At 37.2% G+C, this 24015-nt stretch overlaps 5 protein-coding genes across 5 annotated transcripts; 2 read left to right on the top strand and 3 right to left on the bottom strand.

Annotated features, from left to right (window-relative positions):
- Nucleotides 1-1146: 1146 nt before the first annotated feature.
- LOC125609115 (tubby-like F-box protein 9) lies at nt 1147-3862 on the top strand. The gene is made up of 5 exons (XM_048780093.1): nt 1147-2002; nt 2694-2781; nt 2853-2982; nt 3067-3243; nt 3316-3862. The coding sequence occupies exons 1-5, from the start codon at nt 1712-1714 to the stop codon at nt 3689-3691; spliced, it is 1062 nt and encodes a 353-aa protein (XP_048636050.1). The 5' UTR covers nt 1147-1711; the 3' UTR covers nt 3692-3862.
- Nucleotides 3863-3923: 61 nt separating this feature from the next.
- On the bottom strand, nt 3924-8114 carry LOC111207246 (DUF724 domain-containing protein 6). Its single transcript, XM_022705117.2, has 12 exons — nt 7437-8114; nt 6532-6957; nt 6351-6449; nt 6138-6272; nt 5927-6008; nt 5791-5843; nt 5586-5711; nt 5409-5475; nt 5210-5328; nt 5034-5118; nt 4831-4947; nt 3924-4726 (listed from the first exon to the last, which is right to left on the bottom strand). Exons 1-12 carry the CDS (start codon nt 7857-7859, stop codon nt 4077-4079), a joined length of 2382 nt encoding a protein of 793 aa, XP_022560838.2. The 5' UTR covers nt 7860-8114; the 3' UTR covers nt 3924-4076.
- Nucleotides 8115-10348: 2234 nt separating this feature from the next.
- On the bottom strand, nt 10349-11447 carry LOC125609114 (CASP-like protein 1D2). Its single transcript, XM_048780090.1, has 3 exons — nt 11081-11447; nt 10847-10973; nt 10349-10757 (listed from the first exon to the last, which is right to left on the bottom strand). The coding sequence occupies exons 1-3, from the start codon at nt 11353-11355 to the stop codon at nt 10542-10544; spliced, it is 618 nt and encodes a 205-aa protein (XP_048636047.1). The 5' UTR covers nt 11356-11447; the 3' UTR covers nt 10349-10541.
- Nucleotides 11448-14608: 3161 nt separating this feature from the next.
- LOC106418220 (ISWI chromatin-remodeling complex ATPase CHR11-like) lies at nt 14609-20192 on the top strand. The gene is made up of 24 exons (XM_013858883.3): nt 14609-14880; nt 14950-15081; nt 15152-15261; nt 15377-15489; nt 15666-15763; nt 15858-16037; nt 16119-16340; nt 16490-16624; nt 16710-16992; nt 17072-17145; nt 17252-17472; nt 17555-17642; nt 17720-17813; nt 17891-18079; nt 18171-18205; nt 18324-18400; nt 18497-18586; nt 18691-18760; nt 18856-18910; nt 18999-19054; nt 19144-19309; nt 19401-19579; nt 19668-19883; nt 19969-20192. Exons 1-24 carry the CDS (start codon nt 14683-14685, stop codon nt 20047-20049), a joined length of 3162 nt encoding a protein of 1053 aa, XP_013714337.2. The 5' UTR covers nt 14609-14682; the 3' UTR covers nt 20050-20192.
- A 181-nt stretch (nt 20193-20373) lies between these two features.
- LOC106418221 (zinc finger CCCH domain-containing protein 34) lies at nt 20374-22635 on the bottom strand. Its single transcript, XM_013858884.3, has 7 exons — nt 22290-22635; nt 22071-22204; nt 21916-21990; nt 21711-21830; nt 21356-21634; nt 20974-21279; nt 20374-20903 (listed from the first exon to the last, which is right to left on the bottom strand). The coding sequence occupies exons 1-7, from the start codon at nt 22357-22359 to the stop codon at nt 20574-20576; spliced, it is 1314 nt and encodes a 437-aa protein (XP_013714338.2). The 5' UTR covers nt 22360-22635; the 3' UTR covers nt 20374-20573.
- Nucleotides 22636-24015: the final 1380 nt, after the last annotated feature.

Here is a 24015-nt window from a genome sequence, read left to right as displayed (position 1 = left end):
GATTATGTACGTGTTAACAATATTTTTGCATAAAATACATTTCCCTCGAAGACTAGTTCTACATTAGTCATTACGTATCATATGGACCTTTTTTATATAATTCCATAACATCAGTCTTACTATATAATCAGTTTATTATAGAAATGCAACATAATAACTGGCAAAAGAAAAGCTGTATTCATTTCTCCCACGATGCATTGTCTCGCACTTGTAGTTGTATTTCTTTACTTCATTCATAACATTCAAATGTAAGTATTAAATTCTCCAAACATGTTCCATAAAGGTCAGTTGCATCCTAATTGACATCTCTAAATGAATTCTTTCACTTTGATCTAACATAATATCTCTACATTTTTTTGTTTCCTTCCGTCTATAACTCAAACACGTGTACTATTGAATTTGGACCCACATTATAGCATGCCGACAATACCAGCCCAAACCATAATGATACAACTCCAATAACATATGAATCCTGTTTTCATGTTATTGTGCAGTAAGATATTTATATATGATAAAAAGTCAATATAGTCAGTTTCTTAGATGAATGGGATGCTTAACTGGTTGATTAAGATGTTACTAGACCGATCACATAAACATTGCAAAAATCATAGCAGTGGGCCAATCATGTTCATTTGGAAACCTGAATGCCTCGTGGTCTTATACTTTTGTGCCTCCGATCTACATGTATATTGTTCCCTTTCTCTAAGATGTCACACATGCATATATATATATATATATAACAAATATTTGTACTGACAGCCAGATAAATTTACATCATCATCATCATCATAAATACAGTTTAAAAGTATTATAAGAAAACCCTAAGATACCATCGCAATCTACTACGAAAAAAGAGACGAATCTATAGTTTAATCTACTTGGATTCTTTACTTATTGATGTGTTTTGTTTCGTACGGAGACAGTAGAAAGTTAAGTATTCGAGATTTCAAGAAGAAGGAATGATGATGGTGTAAACACATTAATGGTTTGCACATTATGGTCGGCCAAAAGTATATTTTCATTAGAACACATTACACGCATATAGAGAAAAACAGTAGAATGTTATAGATTTTTAAAATTTTAGTATTTAGTACGTCGGATAATAATAAAACGTCAAGATGATCAATCAGATGAAGCTCAAAACTTATATATAAAACAAATAACTGAAATATCATAGAAAACCCATAGACGCTTCGTATATTTTTTTTATTAGATTTGACAAATTCTATATAAGGTAGTTGACCAGAAGAAAATATATAAAAACGAGGCGATATGGAAAATTACGTGAATTTGATTTCATATTCTTACCAAAGTCTCCCGGTTTAGCATTTTTGGTCATACCGCTTCATATTCTTACCAAAGTCTCCCGGTTTAGCATTTGTTTGGTCAGACCGCTTCATATTCTTTTACAAAATTATCCCGGTTCAGCAATTGTTTTGGTCAGACCGGTTTAATCATATCCTTATCCTAGCATATAGTATATGAATGATTCACATTATCATCATCATCTTCCCCAAGAAAAAAAAAAGTCACTAAAAAAAAATAATAAAAGAAGAAGCGGTAAAGCGTCAGAAAGAAGGAAGACAAGACACAACAACGCCTCCATTATTGTCCGAATCTTCTTCGCGTCTCTCAACAACATCACCACCACCTCTCAAATGATTCTCCTATAGAATCCCTCCTCTTAAAAAACCACCTTTAGATCTCTCGCATGACGATCCGGAGTTTGATCCAAGAAATGCGGTCGAGACCGCACCGCGTGGTCCACGAAGCAGCTTCGCCCACTCCTGGCTCGGAACCTTTTCGATGGTCGGAGCTCCCTGACGAGCTGCTGAGAGAAATCCTGATTAGAGTCGAGTCGGCGGACGACGGAGACTGGCCGTCGCGGCGAAGCGTGGTGGCTTGCGCCGGTGTGTGCCGTGTGTGGAGGATGATAGTGAAGGAGATCGTAGGTGTTCCTGAACTCTCCTCTAAATTGACTTTCCCAATCTCTCTCAAGCAGGTTTGGTTCCTCTGTTTTATTATGTCTATATGTCTATTTTTGAGTATATGTAATGAAACTAAAAGCATAAAGTTTGTTCCTTTATCTATTTGTAGAAAGAAAAGTTTTACTCTTTTTAATTGTTGCATTTTCATTAAAGTGAATTTGGGTGTTAAAACTTAAACCCATAACATATGAAACTCAGCTGCGTTTGCGTTGCGTTTTGTGATGCTAGGAATTGATCATATTTGACGTTTTACGTTTGAAGCTTTTTAAAAGCTGTGTAGTCCCTTTTGATGATTGATTGGTAGATAAAAAACATCTTCTTGGTAGCTATAGAGGAATGATATTGATTATTGAACATTGCGACAGGTTTTGAGAAAAAAGATTTGGTTTTGTTATTCAGTTTATGTGTCTATGTCTATTTTGAGTATATGTAATGGAATTAAAAACATAAGGAAGCTTGTTCTTTTATCTATTTGTAGAAATAAAAAGTTTACCCTTTTTGATTTGATACATTCCATTAAAGTGAAAATGGGTAGCTGGAACTTATCCCATAACATATGATATTCAGCTGCGTTTCACGTTTGATAGGTAGATAAAATACACTTTCTTGGTTGCTATAGAGCAATGATATTCAATTTATGTTATTGTTGTTGTTAATGAAAAAGAGAAGCTGATGGGTTTGGTGCTGTTGAATGTGTTTATACAGCCTGGTCCAAGGGGTTCTCTAGTTCAATGCTTCATAAAACGTAACCGGAATACACAATCCTATCATCTCTATCTCGGTTTAACTAACTGTAAGCCATCTCTGTTTACAATCTACACTAAATTTGTTCTGTAGTTAATAGTTAAATTTTGTTTATGGCAGCTTTGACAGATAACGGGAAGTTTCTTCTTGCTGCTTGTAAGCTGAAGCGCGCAACGTGCACTGATTACATCATCTCCTTGCGCTCTGACGATATGTCAAGGCGAAGCAACGCATATCTCGGCAGAGTCAGGTAATAATGCATATAACACTATATAGATTATTAACAAGACTATGCACCTTAAGGTTATATAAACTCTCTTGTTGTTATTGCAAGATCGAACTTTATTGGAACAAAGTTCACGGTCTTTGAAGGCAATCTAATGCCACAGACCAGATCATCAAAGATGGTGAAGAGCCGCTCTTCTAACCTCATGAAAGTTTCACCTAGAGCTCCTTCAGGAAGTTACCCCGTTGCTCACATTTCATACGAGTTAAACGTCTTAGGCTCCAGGTAAAAATTATTTTCACTTAAAAATCTTTTTCATTAATGATCATTTACACAGTCTCTTGATCATCATTACAGGGGACCAAGAAGAATGCGTTGCGTAATGGATACATTACCTACGAGTCTCATGCATCCCCAAAGAGCAGCAGGTTCAAGCAACAGCTTGAGAGACCCGCCACTGGTGCTGAGCAACAAGACACCACGGTGGCACGAGCAGCTGCGCTGCTGGTGCTTGAATTTCCACGGTCGAGTCACGGTGGCATCAGTCAAGAACTTTCAGCTTGTGGCGGTCGGAGATAGGGAGACAGAGCAGGCGACGTCTGAGAGGATTATACTCCAGTTTGGGAAAGTTGGAAAGGACATGTTCACTATGGATTATGGATATCCCATCTCTGCGTTTCAAGCGTTTGCGATTTGCTTGAGCAGTTTTGAGACCAGAATCGCTTGTGAATGATGAAGAAAGAGACCAAAACCTCTAAAACACCTTATTTTTTTTTTATGTACACTTAGTGTTGTTGTTGTCTGTAAATGGTGACATACTTGTGCCTTAATCTCAGGACCGTTGATAGCTTTTGTCTGGATTTGGTTTACTACCATTATATATTTTCTCTATTTATAACCTAAAGTTTACATGGTGTACGTGAACAGATCATCATCATCAACACACTAAGTACCATTAAAGATCTACTACAAAAGGGTGGTTAGCTTAAAAAAATTTAAAACACAAACCATTCCATAAGAGGTAGCCAACAATCTCAGACATGTCTTTTCACCAACTTCATCTACTCGTTTCATTTACCAAAATAGGGAGGGAGAGGTTATATTATAACTCTTGTTACCTACCATGGAGCTGATATAGTTTTCTGAAACTCAACCTCCACATCTTCAATCTCTTGGCGTATCATTCCCACATGTGCCTTCATGTCAGCTATCTTTTCCTCTGCTGCTTCCTCCTTCTGTTTCCCAACTGCATCTTGTCTCTCCAGCTCACTGATTTTGCGTTGCAGCTCACCGATTTCGAGTCTCCGCTCAGCCCTCACTTCTTTTAACTCGAGACTTGCACTCTCTTCCTCTCCAATGTCCTCCTCATAACGTTTTTGCTCCTCGGCTTTCCTGTCTCGCACGTCTTTGAGAGACAGCACTTTGCTGATCACTGCCTGAGGAGCTTCGACGTCGAACCCATTCTTCTCTAATTCAGCAAATGAAACGCTGAGATCGTGGAGTTTACTTGTGGAGTCATCGAGCTTGAGATCCTTCACTTCGTCTAGAAAGCTGTAAAAGGAAACCATCATCCCAACCGCTGCAGACTCGAGGAAGAAATCTTTTTTAGCTTCGAGCAGCGTGCTGAAGTGAGGTCGTTGAGGAACGGATTTGAAAGCTTGTGTTGTCTCGTAGGTCTTCCAGTACGGTGACTTCTTTGTGAAAGGCAAATCCATTAGAGTTTTGTCTTTGGCTGGTGTTTCCTTCAAGCTCTGATCAGGGGACAACTCTGGAGATAGATCAATCAATACGTGAATGAGCAAAACCAAAAGGAAACTGTTTTAGCATCTAAGCTTACTTTTTAAAACGAAACTGTTTTCAGTATATTATTACCAGTAGATGAATTTCCTATCCAAGAAGAGATAAGCTGATCAACAACTTCACCATCACGGCACATATTTTTACTTGCTGTATCATTCACCTCACCAATTGAAACGTTGCTAGTCCCATCTACAAGTTACACAACCAGTGTGACATGACTAAATATTTGGCAAGAAACAAAGATACTCAAAACTAATATGGATATTTACACATACCAGCTTCTTCATTCAGGTTCGAGTGTTGATCTTGTTCCCTTCTCCTTTTCCTACTCTTAGCTTCGCTATTCTCCTCCTCGTGCGTCTGCATTAATAACAATCATTCAGATTGGTTATATTTAACACAATCTAACAAACTACCAAGTGAGACTGGTTAACAACGAACTATCTTTTACCATATGTGGAGTTGAATCATTCAGATTCATCACTGGGGATGTATTTTCTACAGCTCTGGCCTCTGTTTGTTTCAGTGGAGTTGCAGCTATGACCAAAGACGGGTCTACATATTCTTTTGCTACAAAACATTGACATTATATATCAGATTCATGACTGCAGAAAATTAAACACAAGGAGACAAAGAACATCAGGTTTTACCTATTGACATTACTTCAGGGGTTTTATCATTCATCATCACAGTATCCTTTCCTAATCCTCCAGTGGCCTATTTTCAGTTTAACAATTTTTTGTAAAACAACATCCAAGAAGTCATGAAAAGGAGACGCAAATAAGCAGCTAGCAAGAGATATATAGAAAAGAATAATCACAACTCACTTCTAGAGTGTTGTTTTCTTCATTGTCATGTGGGTTCAAGGGTTTCTTCATATGCTGTGTGGCCTTCTTAGCACCAGAAGAAGAAGAAGGCATTGGCCTCTTTGGAGTTTCTTTTACAGTTTTTTGCTAAAGATGGAAATAACAAAGTTACTTTCAATTTATATCAATAAACAGAAACGCAAAGACATTAATGGAACATATATACCTTTTGTCTGCTTTGCCTGACCCTATCTTCCGAACTAGTAGTTGATAAATTTCCTATACAATAAAAGTAGAGAGATTAGCAGATTTGGCAAAAAAAAAAAAAAATAGATACCAAAACTAACATGATTTATACATACCAGTTTCATTCATATCCTTGTGTTTGTCTTGTCCTCTTTGCCTTTTCCTACTAGTAGCTTCACTGTTCTTCTCCTTAGGCATCTGCAAAAAGAGCAGTAAAAGTGTAAAACCATCATTTCAGAGATAAGTAACTAACCACCAAGGAGGCTAAGATACTAAGCTAATCTTATTCATGTTGAAAGCGAGAATGAAACTAATATGATTACTCACTTGCTCAAGTCTCTTCTCAGATGATTCTTCTCCTTCAGTTTCTGTTTGTATCAGCGGTGTTACGGTTGTGACCGGAGGAGTTTTATCACTAATAACAGCATCATTCTTCTTCTTCGTTCTCAGCTCTGCAGTGGCCTATTTTCAGTAAACAAAGTTTGTCACAAACAACGTACAAAAATGAAAACAACAGAAATCACTAAGAAGCTAACTCACATCCACAGTTTTAACTCTAGTGAATGGCTTAGGACCAGAACAAGAGTGCATTGGATTCTTGTTTAAGGTGTTGGAAGGAGTCTCCTTCACCGCCTTTTGCTGAAAAACGGAAAGGACAGAACAGAGCTTCAGTTTAAAACAAAGCAAAAACCAAAATACTGACAGAACATTGAAGTTGTACCTTAGATTCGTCACGCCAATTCCCATTCTCCCACACCATCAATGGCCGAAGCTCCGAGTGTTTAAACACATATTCCTCCTTGGTAACGTCTAAACTAACCCAGTAACGTTCCTCTGAGAGAATCTTCTGCACCAACCCTTGGCACCATCCAGAGCCACGCAAGAGCTCTACACGTGCCATCAACTCAAACTCCCCAACGGAGGAAGGAGGCGGTGCGGGTCTCACACTGTGACCGTCAACAACCAAGCTTGGTGTTGCCTCACCACCAATGCAGCTCAACCGCTGATTAAAGTCCTTGACAAGGAACTTACTCTCGCCATCTTCTCCTTCAATCTCTGTAACCATCAACGCCGGGTACCACGCTTTGTCTTTGGCAGAACACACTTCCACCGTTGCTCCCGAGCAAAACTCGGAGTTATCCACTTTCTTTCAAGGACAACAACAAAAAAAAGAGAAGTTAAAACAGTCTACTCTAAACAAAAGAATAGACCTTTTAACTATTCAAACATAACATGCAACAACACAGACGACAAAGCTTCAACCTTTTTGTAATAAAGCAGCTACCTTTAACTATTGAAACACAATATGCAACACAAAGCTTCAACCTTTTTGTAACAAAACAGCTACTGAAACATAACATGCAAAACAAAGGTTCAACATTTTGTAATAAAGGAGCAACCTTTAACTACTCAAACATAAGATGCAACACAAAGCTTCAGACATTTTGTAATAAAGCAGCTACTGAAACATAAGATGCAACACAAAGCTTCAGACATTTTGTAATAAAGCAGCTAACTTTAGCTATTCAAACATAAGATGCAATACAAAGCTTCAACCTTTTGTAATAAAGGAGCAAACTTTTAAGACACAGACTTCAACAGGACCACTAAACCAGAACCTCGTACCTCCTTGTCGGGTACGACCCATTTCCACCCGGTCCATTCAAGATGAGCCCTTAACTGATTCCTCTCGAACTCGATTATATCAGGCGGCGAATCGAAGTAAACCAAAAACTTCTCACCCTCTTCTATCTTCTTCGAGATGACACCTGTCCACCACCCATCTCTGTGATCCGCATCGACCAAAGTTCCTTCCTCCAAAACGACTTCGTTCTGCATCTCCTTCGGAGGGATCGACCTGATGAATCTCTGCTCGATGAACTCGGTGAGAGGAGTGAGACCGTCGTCGCTTAGCAGAGTAATGTAGCGGACGCGGAGCTTCTTCCGACCGGACTTGGTGGGGTTCTCTTCTAACACGGCTCGAAACCACGCGCCTACGAAGCCTTCTTCCTCTGAACACACTTCGACTTCACAGTCCTTTAGCATCATGTTGCTGCTCAATGATCACTGGAGAGAAAACCCTAGAAGATGAAAGGAGAAAAAAGCCCGCCTTTATTACAAAACACTACTTCCCAAGTCTGTCAGCTACAGTAGGAGCCGAGACGTCATCATATGATTTGACTCTCTGAGAGATATCAACATTTTTTTTAGTGTTTATTTTTTTTATCTTCGCTTTTCATTGGCGTGATCAAGAATAACGAACTAAAATATATATTGGGCCGAGGCGAGGCCCACGATGAATGTACTTGCATGGTAAAAATATATTTGAATGTAATTGGGCGATTTGGTGGATATAGCATAATCGACCAAATTATTTAATTTTGAAATAGCAACCATTCTAAAACGTGATGTAAGGCTAGAGTGAAGTTTTCAGATTCTTTTTTGATTTACAAAGATCATGCCTATATATATACCTCTGAAAAGTATTGTACTTAAGGAATGTATGTTTACGGTTAATTTATAAGCCAAATCTAAATCATATAACTTCAATCAGGAAGAATCGTACTATTAGATATGTGAAATTGTTGAGTGTTCATTCTCTGTGGTCCGCAAAGCTTCGCACACTTGTAGAGTTACAGTGTTGTGAATTTAATTAATTTGTATGATTTAAAATATAGAAATTCAGCTGACAAAAAAAAATATATATATATATAGAAATTCAAAATTGTCACCATTTGAATAAGGATGAACACTAGTTACATAAGATAAACATATTTAAAAATTTATAGATATTTTTAAAAAAAAAATCAGGAGTTGTAAGAAAACTATATATCCGAAACATGTAATTGACGTAGAGTGAGCACTAAACCCTTGAAAACACAACTATAAGTCTTAAACACAAAATCAGACCCTACACTCTAAATCATAATCATAAACGCCAACAGATAGTCAATGATTAGTTGGATTAGTTTATAATAAATGATCCTAAGAGACCCATAACATAGAAATCTAAAATCTCCTATATATTAAAAGAGAAACATTACAATATATTTTTGTAGCTACATGTCATCACCACAATCATTCTTAGAATCTTTAGAAAATTATGTTGGTCCATATAAATATATAATAAGATTTTTATTAAACTAACCATAAATTAATCATAAATGTTCTTCATTGTTTCCTTAAATAAAAATCATGGAATTACCTAATGTGGCTAAAGTATATATGACAATTAATGATTTTGAATAATAAAGATTTGATAAAAATTAGTCTATTCTCTATCATTTTAAAAAAAAAATCAACTTATTAAAATAAATTAAACAACCACATTAACTATATAATAAAAATTTAGATTTTGTCATATATGTTATATTTTGAATTTTTAAAAAAAAATATAAATGACTAAAGTTGTTAAAAATCCCACATTGTAATTTTTGTGATCCGTGGGTTAAAATTTATGTTATAACAAGATACAAATGATTACGAAATTTAATAAGTAGGAAATGTCATTTAATAAATATTAATATTTTTTAAAAATAAATTATATATCATATAAAATACATAAGTATTTTAATTTCGAATTATATACCAAATTTTTTTGATAAACATTTTGAACAATTACTAACAACTTAATATTTAGAATTTAAACTTTGCATTGAATGTTTTTAAACTTATAAATTACTAAAACTATTAAACATCCCACAATTATTGTTATCATTAATTTAAAAAATTTGTTATAAAGAAATACAAATGATCAAAAATAATATGAGTATAAAATATTTTTTTAACAGATGTCAATATTAAAAATATACTATATATCTATGTTAATATCATTTAAACTAAATTTTATACCATATAAAATAGAAAAATTGTTTGTCTGGATTAATAAAATTTATTTAAGTATTTGTACCAATTTAATTATATACGTAATAGTTACTAAATTTTTAATTATTCAATATATATTTATTATTTCATAATATGTAAAAAATATATAATACTTAAAAATAATTTATATATAATATTCATCCCGCGCAAGGCGCGGATCTTAACCTAGTATAAATTATAATGATAAACCTAAGCATAATTATGTGAACAAAAATATCGTAAGAAAACCATTGGTTTCATAAACTTTTCTATATGTTTTTGTAAAACTGTATGTATTTATCTTGTTAACTAAATGACTGGAATTTTTTGGTTCGGCTAATCAAGAAAAACAAAAAACGTAAAAGTTTGTACACATTTATAAATAAATTTGTCTGCTTATTAATTAACTCTAAAAAGGGAGATCGGTATCACGGTTTCTCATGTTTATACACACTAAAATTAAAAGTTTGAACCTGGTTACAAATTTATAAGATTCACCACTCCATATTGGGTCAGGTTCATGCAAGAACATATTACCTGATTAATGTTATGCAACCAATATATCTACCAATCTTCCACACGTGCTTTTTATGTATGTGTGTTTTCTTTAATTATGAGGAAGTCGTGTAAATAGCAAGACTATATAGACATAGATACGTGGAATCACATGAGACTGGACAGAAACGCATGCTTATGATCACAAGTTACAACAACACCATGAGATAAGTTTAACAACACCATGAGATAGAAAGATATACATAACATAACCAGCAAACCAAATCAGACACACACACACACACGCACGTGTGAACAAAGCACACGTTAGGATCGATAGGATTTAATTTGTCATTGCGGTTTACAGCTTGTTCATGTTGTTGTTCTCTTCCACATAGAGCAAATGGATAAAACTAGAAGCAGAAGAGAAGCAAAGAGAGATAAGGCAAGCGACGTTGCAATGTAACGACAAAACTTGTCGTAGACGTTACAAATCTTGTTCCATCCAATTTCTTCATTTCCTTTCAGCGCTATGTACGCAACTCCTCCCGCCGTTCCCGTCGCAGACGCCAAAATCCCCAGCACAACCTGCTCACGTATACATATGTTCCGGAAAATACATTTAAATAATCTTAAGTTGTAATGAAAGATTCAAAGTTACTTGTAAATCAATTTACCATGTCAAAGGAAGATATATAAATGGAGAACTGTGCAACGAACTCAGGTCGTAAGAGTAGAGATATGGAAATAATTGTTGAGATTAAGGCGTAGAAACCAGCCACCACAAGAGCCACCACGAAGTATCTGCATGTTTGTAGTATATAGTAACGTAAAGTGTTTAAATGAAAAAAGCATATGATACAAAGTCTTTATAATGATGATGCAAGATTGAGTTTAGTTTAAAGACGGACATGAAAGCGGGCGAGTCACTGAACTCGGCGGAGACAGGAGCAGGAGATGGAGCTCCAGGGAGCTGAGTCATTTCGGTCTGGTCGCTAGTCACCATTACTATAAGAGCAGTCAGTGTGGCTGAGAAAAGCAAAACTCTTATTATGATGTCTATTTTCCGGCAATCTAGGAAACTGGAGGCTGAGGACGGTGCTGCTGGTGGTGTTAGTGCCTCAGTTGACGCCGGAAGCGGTTCAGATTTGCCGGTTTCTGGATCGGGGTTTTCAGTAGAAGCCATCAAATGTATATGTTACAATATGCTAGTGTGAATGTTACAATAGACTGTGGTAATTTATTAAACTGGCTGCTAGTTACAATATGGCTGTGTATTTATAGCCCGAAGGTTGTGGTTCTCCACACGCTAAGAACAACGAATATGTAATATATACGTGGTATTTCTTACGATATAGTTTTTTTATCGCATTATTTTTAAAAAATAAATTTAAGCATGAATTGCGATTGAAAATTCTGTTTTCTTGTTTTTTTTGTTTATGGTTATAGAAACTCGCATATACTAATTAAATAAAGAAAAGCATATATATATTATTGTGGAAACATACTATGGATATATGAAATGTTAGGCCAACCTCAGAAAAGGTTGGTGAAGAAACTTGGAGGTGATAATCAATATCAATATGATTAAGACATTAAGAAGTAAAGAAAAGTGGGAGTGGTTAAACAATCATCTGCATAAAACATGTAATTTTATATGTGCTCGTAGGTACTACTTTGCTTTCTACGTGCAGCTGTAGATTATGTGAATGATATCTTATCTAATGTAGTTTTGTTAAAACATACAACTGCAAGATACAAAAGTCTAGTAACATTAGCAACTCTCGGATGTATTATAATTTTTTGCCATGGATAAAATTTGCTTCTAGTGACACCTAGACAAAACATAACAGGTTTTGTCTTCACAAAAACACCAAACGTTATCTTGATACCAAGACATCTGGACCCAAGTCAAGGGAAACAAAAAAGTCAGACCTAACAATGATAAAATACAAATCTCTATTATGGTTTGTTTATCCTCGGTAGCACCTAACATGTTTTAGTAGCATATCCAACTAAGCCGAATTTATAATTTGGGGCTATGATGAACAAATCCACAAGAGACTCGAAGTCTACATGAGTTATCATGTGAGGGAACCGTTGTCAAGCATCTTCGTAAATAATAACAATGTGAAGATTTGATGATATATGTTAGCTACAATACGATTTCTCATGACTTATACAAGGGGTTTATTCTTGGTTTCAACCATTTTTTTTCTTCTCAAGGCATTAGAGAAATGAGTTTTGGAACAAGCAGTGATTGTATTGGAATCTTTCTCTAACTGGTCTCCAATACCTAGGAAATAAAAAGTTCATGTAACCAAAGATGGAGTATAATCACATATGAGCACAATAAAGCAGATCATTTGTAAGAACTAATGAAACACAATAAAATTCATTAAGAACATATCGCCTCTAAATCCAATAACGTCGACATAACACTATATACTTAAAATCTACATGCTTGTCGTACCTTTGATTAATTAGAAAATCAAATACTTGTTCATACGAAATTAATGATGATGCACGTAGATATGGATATGCTATGCATGCATTTAAGTTATACCAAGGATTTTTGTCTACTTTACGTGTTATAGTCCCAATCCTAAAACCCCTCACATCATAAGAGCATGTCCAGTGTGGAGTTTTTGAAATGGGTTTTCAACATAAATATCCCTAAATATATATGTGCAAGTATCAAGTATGTATCATTAATATTGAATTATGAGTATCTCAAATGCATAAAAGATCATCTCATAGTATCTCATGAGTTTAAAATACTCAACATAATTAACTTTAATGTCTTTATTTCTTTATATTTTGAAATACTCACATGAGATACTCTCAACAAACACATAGAGATAAACTCACTTTGAGAAAACCTAATCCTAATAGTGTATCTTATGATCATGTAGGTATATGTGATCGTTTTATTGAGTAATTTTCGCCTATACCTCTTTTAGTGGATGCACACGAAAAAGTGGACCAAAGCTCAATTCACAAAGGATTGATGATGATTTTATCTATTTTCTCTAAGAGAATGCTATAAAGACTATTTTGGGTTAAGTATTTCAGGTTGAAAATAGATTATGGTATTTAGGTTAAGACGTTTCAAATATCATGTTTTTACAAAAAAATATATATCATGCAATTGTTGGAAATTTAAAAGCCGTAGAAATGCAAGTAACATACCATCTGCATCACGTTAAGTGTCGATGTTACATTACTAAATCTTGACTTAGATAATATACCATCTCTAACAAGTATCGCATGTCACATTACGAATCTTATTGACAACCTAACATGTTTGATGATGAATTTATCTATTTCCTTGTAAAAAATATTTTGGACTAAATATTTCAGTTTGAATATAAGTTGTTCTTTCAATGTTTAAAATATTTCAAACACCTGATTATCTTTATTTAAAATTAAAAAAAAATTGATGTAAAATCGTTATAAAATGTGGGTAATATATTATATTTAGTAAATTAAATGCTAAATGTCACATTACTTATAATAGCACTCTGTTCAGGAATATGCTAGGTGTAATGAATTTCAATGTTTTTCGTATATATAATAGTTTTTGTCGATAACTAGATGAAGTGTCTTGTATATATCCCAAATTAATCATAGCAGATACAATAAAACTTCTATCTATAATTAATAATGTTAGGATTTTGAAATTTTATTAATTTATAAAGATATTAATTACAATTTTTTTATTTAGATTTCTTATTTTAAAATTTATTTATTCTAAAATAAAAATATATTTGATTTTAGTGCATAGACATTAATTCTTATTTTTAAAATTTAATATTTACATTAATTTTATTATATTATTTAGTGTATAGTATATATATTTCATAGAACTTAAATGTGGTTTTAGATATAATATTACTAAATTTCATAAAAAATATATTAAGTGTTAAGAAAATATAAAGATAATTACATTGTGAATAAAATAAACAATATAATAATATATTTTTACTTATATAAATTATGTATATATATAAATTTATAATTTTTAATGGGGTCATTCATTTACATAGAATTTTCTAAAAAATATTATTTTATTATTTTATCAATTTATATAAAATTTTAAATCGATCAAATTGGAGCCGATAAAATTTACTAATTTATAAATTTATAGATGTTTTAATGTATGTTGCTTAAAAGTGGAAACGATACAAAACATAGAAAAAAATCTCAAAGTTTTTATGATGTAAGGGGACTTCTTCAGTAAAATTGGTAATAAATCTCTGGAAATTAATGTAGGCCTTACTCAGTCCAATAAGCCAATTAATATCAATCCCAGGAGCGGGAACTTTCCAAAACCCTATTCATCACGTGGCGCGTAAATCTGATTCTACGAAGCGACGTTGGCACATCGTAGCCGTTGGATTAAATGGTTATAAAGTAAACTCCTCATAAACTCTTCACCCCTCTCTCGTTTCATTACTGTGTGCTTTTACCCTAATCCTCGATCTCAATTCTCAAAGGCGAAACAGTTCCAATGGCGAAGTTTTCGAATCGCGACGACGCGTACTCCTCCGAGGAGGACGAAGAGCATGTCGAGAACAACGCGGGGGAAGAGGAGGACGAGGAGGAGCTCGAGGCCGTCGCTCGGTCTTCTGATTCCGACGAGGAGGCTGTTCCCGAGGAATCTCCAGTCTCCGACGAGGAGATCGCCCCGATCGAGGATGATTACGAGGTAATCGTAGCGAAAATTCATTTGAACGGTCGATTGTTTGCTCATTGTGATGGTATTGTCTCTATGTAGGACGAGGAAGACGATGAGAAGGTTGAGATCGGCAAGCGTGAGAAAGCTAGGCTGAGGGAGATGCAGAAGGTGAAGAAGCAGAAGCTTCAGGAGATGCTGGAGTCTCAGAACGCTTCCATTGATGCTGATATGGTGCGTGTGTTGTATTATCTTATGGTTTTTAGGAATTTGAGGAATCTGATTTTGTTTGATATGTATTTAGAACAATAAGGGGAAAGGGAGGCTGAAGTTTCTTCTGCAGCAAACTGAGTTGTTTGCGCATTTTGCTAAAGGCGATGCGTCTTCTTCTTCTCAGAAGAAGGTGAAAGGAAGGTGTGTGGGATGCTATTGATTCATTAGATATAGGTTTCTTTACTGTTTTGGTATTGAAATACGAAATTAATGAGTTTATCTTTGATTTATCGTGTTTTAACTTTTTTACCTTAAGGGGTCGTCATGCTTCCAAAGTAACTGAAGAGGAGGAAGATGAGGAGTATTTGAAGGAGGAAGAGGGTGGCTCAGCTGCATCTGGGAACACGAGGTTGCTCACCCAGCCGTCTTGTAAGTAGATGTGTTTTACGCTTTAGTCTTGAAGTTTTGCATATTGATCAAGAACTGCGATGTTATTGATATCTCTTTCCTTTTCCGTAACATGTAACTAATGTTGTGACCTCATGGCTACTATGTAAAGTTTAATGGGAAAGTTCAGGATTCATCATTTTCTTCTCAACTTGCAGGTATTCAGGGGAAGATGAGAGATTATCAATTAGCTGGTTTAAACTGGCTCATCCGGCTGTATGAGAATGGCATTAATGGGATTCTTGCTGATGAAATGGTAAACAATAGGTCTCTCAAGGACCCAAGCAATAGAAGTTCCCTACTTTTTTTTATGATGCTAATCATGATACCATTTTTTTCCTGTGGTCTAGGGTCTGGGGAAGACACTTCAAACGATTTCTTTGTTGGCCTACCTTCATGAATACAGAGGAATCAGTGGACCTCATATGGTAGTTGCACCAAAGTCAACCCTTGGTAACTGGATGAACGAAATTCGCCGGTTTTGTCCTGTCTTGCGTGCTGTGAAGTTCCTTGGTAATCCTGAGGAAAGGGTAAGCAACTAGCTGCAGACCATTTTAGAGTTCATGTAAATGTTTAAACCCTGGATTCTGAGAAGTCTGCTAATAATGCAGAGACATATTCGCGAGGATCTGCTAGTTGCTGGGAAATTTGATGTATGCGTCACAAGCTTTGAGATGGCCATCAAAGAGAAGACAGCACTGCGTCGCTTTAGTTGGCGTTACATTATCATCGATGAAGCGCATCGAATCAAGAATGAAAATTCACTTCTTTCGAAAACGATGAGACTTTTTAGCACCAACTATCGGCTTCTTATCACGGGAACCCCCCTTCAGGTGTTTGTTCTTCCTTATTCTTGAATATTTGGATGCTGGTGACTTCTTGCCAAGTTGCTTATGATTGTATGAAACGACGTTTCTTGTACGAGTCTTTTTGTACTCTTTTTTTCTGTTCCTTGTACCTCATGTTTTATTCGTATATGCAGAATAATCTCCATGAACTGTGGGCTCTTCTGAACTTTCTTCTGCCTGAGGTCTTCAGTTCAGCAGAGACTTTTGATGAATGGTTTCAAATTTCTGGCGAGAATGACCAGCAGGAAGTTGTCCAACAACTTCATAAGGTATGTGTGTACAGTGTACTTATTGCTTCTATCGACTTTATCACGTCTGAATTGTTAAACTAATCACTTTCCTGTATCTTCTTAGGTCCTTCGACCATTTCTTCTACGGAGACTTAAGTCAGATGTTGAGAAAGGTTTGCCACCAAAGAAGGAGACGATACTTAAAGTTGGCATGTCTCAGATGCAAAAACAGTACTACAAGGCTTTACTGCAGAAGGATCTTGAAGCGCTTAATGCGGGTGGAGAACGCAAACGTCTGCTAAACATTGCAATGCAACTGCGTAAATGCTGTAATCACCCTTATCTCTTCCAGGGTGCAGAGCCTGGTCCGCCATATACCACAGGGGATCACCTGATAACAAATGCTGGTAAGACTAGCATTCACACTAAACTATTCAGATGTTTGTGTAAATTTTTATTGAAGCATCTTTATTCTAATGTTTTCAGGTAAGATGGTCCTTTTGGATAAATTGCTTCCTAAGTTGAAGGAACGTGATTCGAGGGTGCTGATATTTTCTCAGGTAAACGCTGATACAGAATAGATAATTATTTCTTACGGTTCATCTTCTCTGTTTCCTTTCTCTATTTGAAGCCTGAGCGTTATTCCTTTCTTCACTCATATTTCAGATGACAAGACTTTTGGATATTCTTGAGGATTACTTAATGTATCGTGGCTATCTATATTGCCGTATTGATGGAAATACTGGTGGTGATGACCGAGACGCCTCCATAGAAGCCTACAACAAGCCAGGAAGCGAGAAATTTGTTTTCTTGTTATCTACTAGAGCAGGAGGGCTTGGTATCAATCTTGCTACTGCAGATGTTGTAATTCTCTATGATAGTGACTGGTAAGTCTCCTGTCATGTTCACTGTAGTTTGTGAGTATTCACTTCACTTTTGAGTTTTGACGTGTCTTGCGGATTTTGGCAGGAATCCTCAAGTCGACTTGCAAGCTCAGGATCGTGCCCATAGGATTGGTCAAAAGAAAGAAGTTCAAGTGTTCCGGTTCTGCACTGAGGTTGATATTCTCCCCTTTCATGTCAAGCAAGAACAGACTATAAGAGTTCGAATTAATTTTCTATTACTTGTTTACAGTCTGCTATTGAGGAGAAAGTGATTGAGAGAGCTTACAAGAAGTTGGCGCTTGATGCTCTGGTTATTCAACAAGGAAGATTGGCAGAGCAGAAGAGTAAGTTTCTTATGACGAGTGCAAAATGCATTGGTTCATCTATTGGCAGAATTAATTTTTATCGTTACTATATGCAGCTGTCAATAAGGATGAGTTGCTTCAAATGGTAAGATATGGTGCGGAGATGGTGTTCAGTTCTAAAGATAGCACAATCACAGACGAGGATATTGATAGAATCATTGCGAAAGGAGAAGAGGCAACAGCTGAACTTGATGCCAAAATGAAGAAATTCACAGAAGATGCTATACAGTTTAAAATGGATGACAGTAAGTGTATCATGGACCTTTTTTTCCCTTCTGTTGTGTTAATAGTGTATACGAGGATTTTATTGATAATCATTCGTCTGATTTGTCACAGGTGCTGACTTCTATGATTTTGATGATGACAATAAGGTATGCCTTGTATATTTCTTTTCATAGTTTATGCTTTCATGTCATATCCTAAGTAATGACACATGATCTGCGTCACCGAAAGTCTAATTTACTTGTACTTATAAATTATGTTTTATAGGATGAGAACAAGCTCGATTTTAAAAAGATTGTGGGCGACAACTGGAATGATCCACCGAAGCGGGAGAGAAAGCGCAAGTAAATATTCTTTTGCCTATTCATTGTGCAGTCTTACTTTGCCTGTCTTCATAAATTTTATCTAACTTAAAAAATTCCTTTTGGTTGCATCATCAGCTACTCTGAAGCTGAATACTATAAGCAAACGTTGCGTCAAGGTGCTCCATCTAAACCTAAAGAGCCTAGAATTCCGCGAATGCCCCAGTTGTAAGTACCTTAATAAACGCTACTCTGCATATGTGAACTGCCTTTTTCCTGCCTTGATGGTATTTTTTCCCGCCTAGAAACCTAATATCTTGTCCATCCTGCAGGCACGATTTCCAGTTCTTCAACATTCAGAGATTGACTGAGCTGTATGAAAAGGAAGTACGCTATCTCATGGTATGGCTCTTTAAATGAATTACTTGTCACTGTTTTGATGTGCATAAGAGGGAGTTTACGACTAGTAAAATGAATTTGCTTCTCTTTGGTTTCAGCAAACACATCAGAAAAATCAGTTGAAAGACACAGTTGAGGAAGAAGAACCAGAAGGTCAAGCTTCGTTTCTCATTTTTTGCCCACTTTGCCAACATTCTTTTCCAGCGAACTTATTACTGATTGAGAATTTTTTTGTGACCAGGTGGAGATCCCTTAACTGCTGAAGAAGTAGAAGAAAAGGAAGCTTTACTGGAGGAGGTAAAGTGAAAACTTTTTGATGTTAAAGGTGTGTTAGACATTAGATCCGTTGGTCTTTATTAAATTGTCTGTAATTGTTAAATCTCCAGGGTTTCTCAACATGGAACAAAAGAGACTTCAATAGTTTCCTGAGGGCTTGTGAGAAGTACGGCCGGAACGACATCACGAGCATTGCCTCTGAGATGGAAGGTAAAACAGAGGAAGAAGTTGAAAGATATGCCCAAGTATTCAGAGAGCGATACAAGGAGCTGAACGGTATGTACCACACAACACCTTCTGACGCTAAGTAAATCAATTCTTACCTCAAGAAAGAGCTTACACCCACATTTCCCCTCTATATTTGTAGATTACGATAGAATCATTAAGAACATTGAGAGGGGAGAGGCAAGAATCTCCAGGAAAGATGAAATCATGAAAGCCTTGGGGAAGAAACTGGATCGCTACAGAAACCCGTGGCTGGAAATGAAGATTCAGTATGGTCAAAACAAAGGGAAGCTGTACAACGAAGAATGCGACCGTTTCATGGTCAGTGTGTTTCTTTCTCATCATTGTTTCCTTTTCCATCTTTTGTTTCACTAATCTTATTATGAAGTTTGATTGTTGGTTGAAACAGATCTGCATGATTCACAAACTTGGGTATGGGAACTGGGATGAGCTAAAGGCAGCGTACAGGACATCGCCTTTGTTTAGGTTTGACTGGTTTGTGAAATCCCGCACCAGTCAGGAACTTGCTAGAAGGTGCGACACTCTGATTCGACTGATTGAAAAGGAGAACCAAGAGTTGGATGAGAGAGAGAGGCAAGCCCGTAAAGAGAAGAAGCTCGCAAAGGTATATAACTTATATAGTTACTTTCTTTTGATTTGATTGATTCCTTTGGATGCTTATACTCTTTTTTTTTTTTAAATCTTTGAAGAGTGCAACACCATCAAAGCGACCTTTAGGAGGACCAAGCGAGAGCCCTTCATCGTTGAAGAAGCGAAAGCATCTTAGATGATCTATCTATCTTAGCCCTTTAGCAAACTTTTATTCTTAAACATAACTAAACTTAAACATATCGTGTGAATCTCATTCTGGTTTGTGAATGTTGTCCTGGTTTGACTTGAATTTTATTTGATATTAGGAACTTTATTTGCATTATGTTTCTTTTTCTTTTTGGTTACATTTGCGTTATCATTCGTTCAACCTGAATGTTTTTAGGATTCATCGTTGAAGGAAAGTAAACGTGAATCCTAGATTCGTTTCCGCTTCTTGATTCGTTGGTGGACGACTAGTTACCCCTCCACATTCAAGAAACATACAGGACGAATAAAAACTCAGGTTGACGGAAGCCATTTATTAAGTAGTAAACATTGTTCAAGACAGAGATGGCTGTATGAGAGAAACGTATTATATATGGACAAGTGGTAAATGACGGAAGCTTTGGTTTGATCTCTCTGCTTCCTATCAAATCTCAGACCCCAAAAATAATCTTCTTTTTCTCTTTTCCTTAATGTTGTTTTAGTTCATTAATCTTTTCCTTTACTTTGAACTTGAAGAAGAAGTCTTAGCTTCTATGCTGCCACTGACGCTAGCCGAGTCACCACCAGTCTCCGCTGGCTCTTGACCACTGACCATAGGAGAAGAAACTGCAGTTACAGCCTCTGTGGTTGGTTCATTGCTCAAGCTTACCGGAGCTGATGCACCGCTAAGTGAAGACGATCCTATCGGGTATGGAGCCACTGGCATATCCGTTAGCGAAGAGGCAGAAGGGCTGTAACTTAGCGAAGAGCTCATCGAGTGATCGAACTTACAAGCCGGTCCAAACTTGCAGATCCCATGTTGCGCAAAGTGAGTGCATTGCGCCACGCCCTGTGTGTCAAACATACGTTCAAGACAAGTGTCTCATATTGTGTTCCTAGAGAAAAGGGAAAAGACTTACTGGACGAAGTGGGAGGCCAATGGAGCTGAAGAGAACACTGGTTTTAGGCTGAACTGCATCTAGAGGATGATGGTATCTGCATGAAGATCCGAATTTACAGTCTCCGGTTCTCATAAAGTATTGACACTCAGGCTGATCAGGTCGCTGAGGAAACGACTCTTCTTTTGAGGTAGTCAAGGAAGGCCCACCAGATTGGTATGTTCCTGTATAAGCAGTCCCTGAAGGAGATAACGGCGCCATTCCGTAAACCGAGCTCGGTCCAATAGACGGTTGAGTTCCAGGTGAAGGCATTGCAGTTAAAGAAGGCTAATAAAAAAAAAAAATCAACCGATTCATTTTAGCAAATGAAGAGTGTTAAAGAGCAAATGAATAAATAAATTACCTGGTAAGGATTCCAACCAGGGTATGTAACCATTCCAGGAGGCAGAACCATTGGAGGACCGTAATGACTTGGAAGATACGAACCAGGTAAAAGAGAAGGCCTTGCCAAAACTAAACCATATTGCTGAGAAGGTTGAGACTGAAGTGTTGGATAAATAGTGTGTAGCTGAGGTTGAGGCTGTGGCTGCTGCTGCTGCTGAGGTACTGGATGGTTGAATCTACAGGTCAAACCAAATTTACACTGGCCGGTTCTCAGGTAGTAAGAACACTCTTTCTCTCCCTGTAATCAGTTTCAGAGGAGCTTTAACACAAATGTGTGTATAATCAATAAACCAACTGAGATAAAGAACACAAACCGGGCGTAATGGATATCCCAAATAACTTAGCGAGACAGGCGCAACGGAACCACCTCCTTGCCTTGGATGATGATACTTGCAAGTAGCACCGAACTTACACGTTCCCGTTCTCATAAAATGCTAATAGACAAAAAAAAAAAAATCTGAAGTTCGGAGCTTTCTTACAAAACAAAACTGCATTGCTCAAATCCGGTTAGTACAAAACCTGACAAACCGGTTGTCCCATCCTCTCCGGTAAAGCTCCATCTCCTCCTCCTCCTCCTCTCACACCTCCAACAACCTAATCAATAGCTTCCAAAAACTCAATTCAACGATCTGAAACCGATGAATTAAATCCAAAAATTAGGAAACTTTATTTACCGCTCCACGATCTCGCGGGTGATTAAACCGACATCTCGACCCGTACCCGCAAGCACCGGTTCGCAAGTAATAAATACAATCAGGCTCATCGGGTCTCTCCGGGTACGATTCTCCTCCACCTCGCCACACCGAAGCTACAAAAAACACGCATTTCAAAAACAAGATCCTTTAATCTCACAATCCCAAAATCGCAGATTAAAACAAGACATTTGATTTTACCTTGGACTCCGGTTTGGCCTGATGGATCCGATCGCGACCCTTCTTCACCGGAGCGACCGTACCGCTCCATTTCTAACAGAGGGGGACAAATCCCTCACGCAGACACACGAAAGACGAAACCTTTTTAAGCTTTTGCTTTTGTCTGAATGTCGAGAGCTTCGATCGAAGAAGAGTGTTGTTGTTGTGAAAAATAAAACACAGATCGTGGTTTTGCTTCCACACCACTCTCTCTAGCTTCAAAGCTACAACAGTTTTTTGAAACTATAAAAGAAAATTATTTTTATATAATTTTCGGCTTCGATTTTGTTTTTTTTTTTTATATTAAAAAAGTTTTAATTTTTTTCTTTCTTTTTGGAAGGGTGATGGGAGGTTTTGATCTTTCTTTATGCGTGCTCGCTTTTTTCGTGGGTGTTTTGCCGGTGGTGGTTAATGTACGCGCCAAACATATTATCAGTGACTCCTCTTTCTTTTGTTTTCTTTTTTTCCATCGAAAAAATGAAAGTAATGCTAATGAAAAGTGAAAACTGAAAATTGAAAATTATTCTGTCAAGTGAAGTATTTTAATATAAATTTTAATTATTATACAATTACAAAGATTTTTTTTTTTGTGGAACACAATTACAAAGATTAAACTCAGGTTATCTCAGAATAATTCAACTTACCTTACTCTTGTTAACCACCAGCGAGAGAGAGAAAAGTTAGAGAGAAGTCTTCTCAAAGGGTATCCGGCGGTCGGCCGGCGCGTGAGCGTCCGTGCCGTCGCCGGAGCCCTTTTCCCTTCGGTAAAATCATCCGGTCATGTCGTTCTTCCTCTTATTCGGTTGCCGTTTGCCGGAGTTCAGATCAGCCACCAACCGGTGTGGTGCTGGTACGGGAGTCGCGGCGGGGTTTGCGGATAGGAGGGGGGGGGGGTCAATAGTTCGAGTTCTAGCTCCGGGAGACGGAGGCTCTCACAGATCCGTCGCCGCCGGTCCTTTGTCTCCGCGGCGGGGAAGCTTCTTTAGTTCCGCCGTCGTCGGATCTAGCTTCCGGGGGGTAAAGGCTATCACAGCTTTACGTCGTCGGCTTCAGTCCCCTAGTCTTTTAGGGTTTAGATTTTTCCGTCTTTTCTTTTTAGTTTCGGCGTCTAGTTGCGGTTTTGAGTTTTTTCTGGTCACGTCGGAGGAGAGGAAGATCTCCGACGGAAAGAGTGAGGTTGCATGCGAGGCTTTGGGCGGCTGCGGTGAACGGGGGTGGATGAGATCTCGCCACGGCGATTGATTCTCTCCGGCATTAGAGTCCCATAAGCTCTTGACGGTGAAGAGGTTCGGATCTGCGGAGTCCCGGTGTGGCCGGTTGATCCTAAGGTCCGATCTCCGGTGAGGACGAGAAGCGGGTGTGTCGTGTTGATCTCGCGACACGTGACCCTCGACGTCGAGGATGTTGACACGTGTCCTCGCGACGAAAAGACGGATATGCGAGGCGGCCGCGCTTCTCTCCCGTGTGTGTCTAGGGTTTCTCAAGGTGGGCCGCTTGATTGGGCCCAATTGTGTAACGAATTTTAGCCCGTCAGGTTTAGTGGGCTTTTGTTGTAATTTGTTTCTGGGCTTGGCCCGTTTCTATTAATTAAAAAACTATTGACGGAAAAAAAAAAAAAAAAAACTCAGGTTATCTCCTCTCCAATCACTAGGCTGTGAATGTAATAGTGTGATATTAGGTAGTACTTTAAAACTATTAATATTTTTTA

This window comes from Brassica napus, chromosome A5 (genome assembly GCF_020379485.1).
Source record: "Brassica napus cultivar Da-Ae chromosome A5, Da-Ae, whole genome shotgun sequence".
Taxonomy (NCBI): Eukaryota; Viridiplantae; Streptophyta; class Magnoliopsida; order Brassicales; family Brassicaceae; genus Brassica; species Brassica napus.
Note: the sequence above shows the minus strand (reverse complement) of the source record. Positions and strands in the feature narration are given on the sequence as shown.

What these genes read in the sequence shown, in the direction of transcription:
- LOC125609115 (XM_048780093.1), top strand. Translation starts at nt 1,712, where the DNA reads ATGACGATCCGGAGTTTGATCCAAGAAATGCGGTCGAGACCGCACCGC. An exon ending in CTATCTCGGTTTAACTAACT is followed by an intron (nt 2,782 to 2,852) that starts GTAAGCCATCTC and finishes TGTTTATGGCAG; the next exon opens with CTTTGACAGATAACGGGAAG. An exon ending in GCATATCTCGGCAGAGTCAG is followed by an intron (nt 2,983 to 3,066) that starts GTAATAATGCAT and finishes TGTTATTGCAAG; the next exon opens with ATCGAACTTTATTGGAACAA.
- LOC111207246 (XM_022705117.2), bottom strand. Translation starts at nt 7,859, where the DNA reads ATGATGCTAAAGGACTGTGAAGTCGAAGTGTGTTCAGAGGAAGAAGGC. An exon ending in CCCTGAAGTAATGTCAATAG is followed by an intron (nt 5,329 to 5,408) that starts GTAAAACCTGAT and finishes AATGTTTTGTAG; the next exon opens with CAAAAGAATATGTAGACCCG. An exon ending in ATGATTCAACTCCACATATG is followed by an intron (nt 5,119 to 5,209) that starts GTAAAAGATAGT and finishes TTATTAATGCAG; the next exon opens with ACGCACGAGGAGGAGAATAG.
- LOC125609114 (XM_048780090.1), bottom strand. Translation starts at nt 11,355, where the DNA reads ATGGCTTCTACTGAAAACCCCGATCCAGAAACCGGCAAATCTGAACCG. An exon ending in AGTGACTCGCCCGCTTTCAT is followed by an intron (nt 10,974 to 11,080) that starts GTCCGTCTTTAA and finishes ACAAACATGCAG; the next exon opens with ATACTTCGTGGTGGCTCTTG. An exon ending in ATATATCTTCCTTTGACATG is followed by an intron (nt 10,758 to 10,846) that starts GTAAATTGATTT and finishes ATACGTGAGCAG; the next exon opens with GTTGTGCTGGGGATTTTGGC.
- LOC106418220 (XM_013858883.3), top strand. Translation starts at nt 14,683, where the DNA reads ATGGCGAAGTTTTCGAATCGCGACGACGCGTACTCCTCCGAGGAGGAC. An exon ending in ATTTTGATGATGACAATAAG is followed by an intron (nt 18,206 to 18,323) that starts GTATGCCTTGTA and finishes TATGTTTTATAG; the next exon opens with GATGAGAACAAGCTCGATTT. An exon ending in AGGAAGTACGCTATCTCATG is followed by an intron (nt 18,761 to 18,855) that starts GTATGGCTCTTT and finishes CTTTGGTTTCAG; the next exon opens with CAAACACATCAGAAAAATCA.
- LOC106418221 (XM_013858884.3), bottom strand. Translation starts at nt 22,359, where the DNA reads ATGGAGCGGTACGGTCGCTCCGGTGAAGAAGGGTCGCGATCGGATCCA. An exon ending in ACCCGCGAGATCGTGGAGCG is followed by an intron (nt 21,991 to 22,070) that starts GTAAATAAAGTT and finishes GCTATTGATTAG; the next exon opens with GTTGTTGGAGGTGTGAGAGG. An exon ending in TTGGCCTCCCACTTCGTCCA is followed by an intron (nt 20,904 to 20,973) that starts GTAAGTCTTTTC and finishes TTTGACACACAG; the next exon opens with GGCGTGGCGCAATGCACTCA.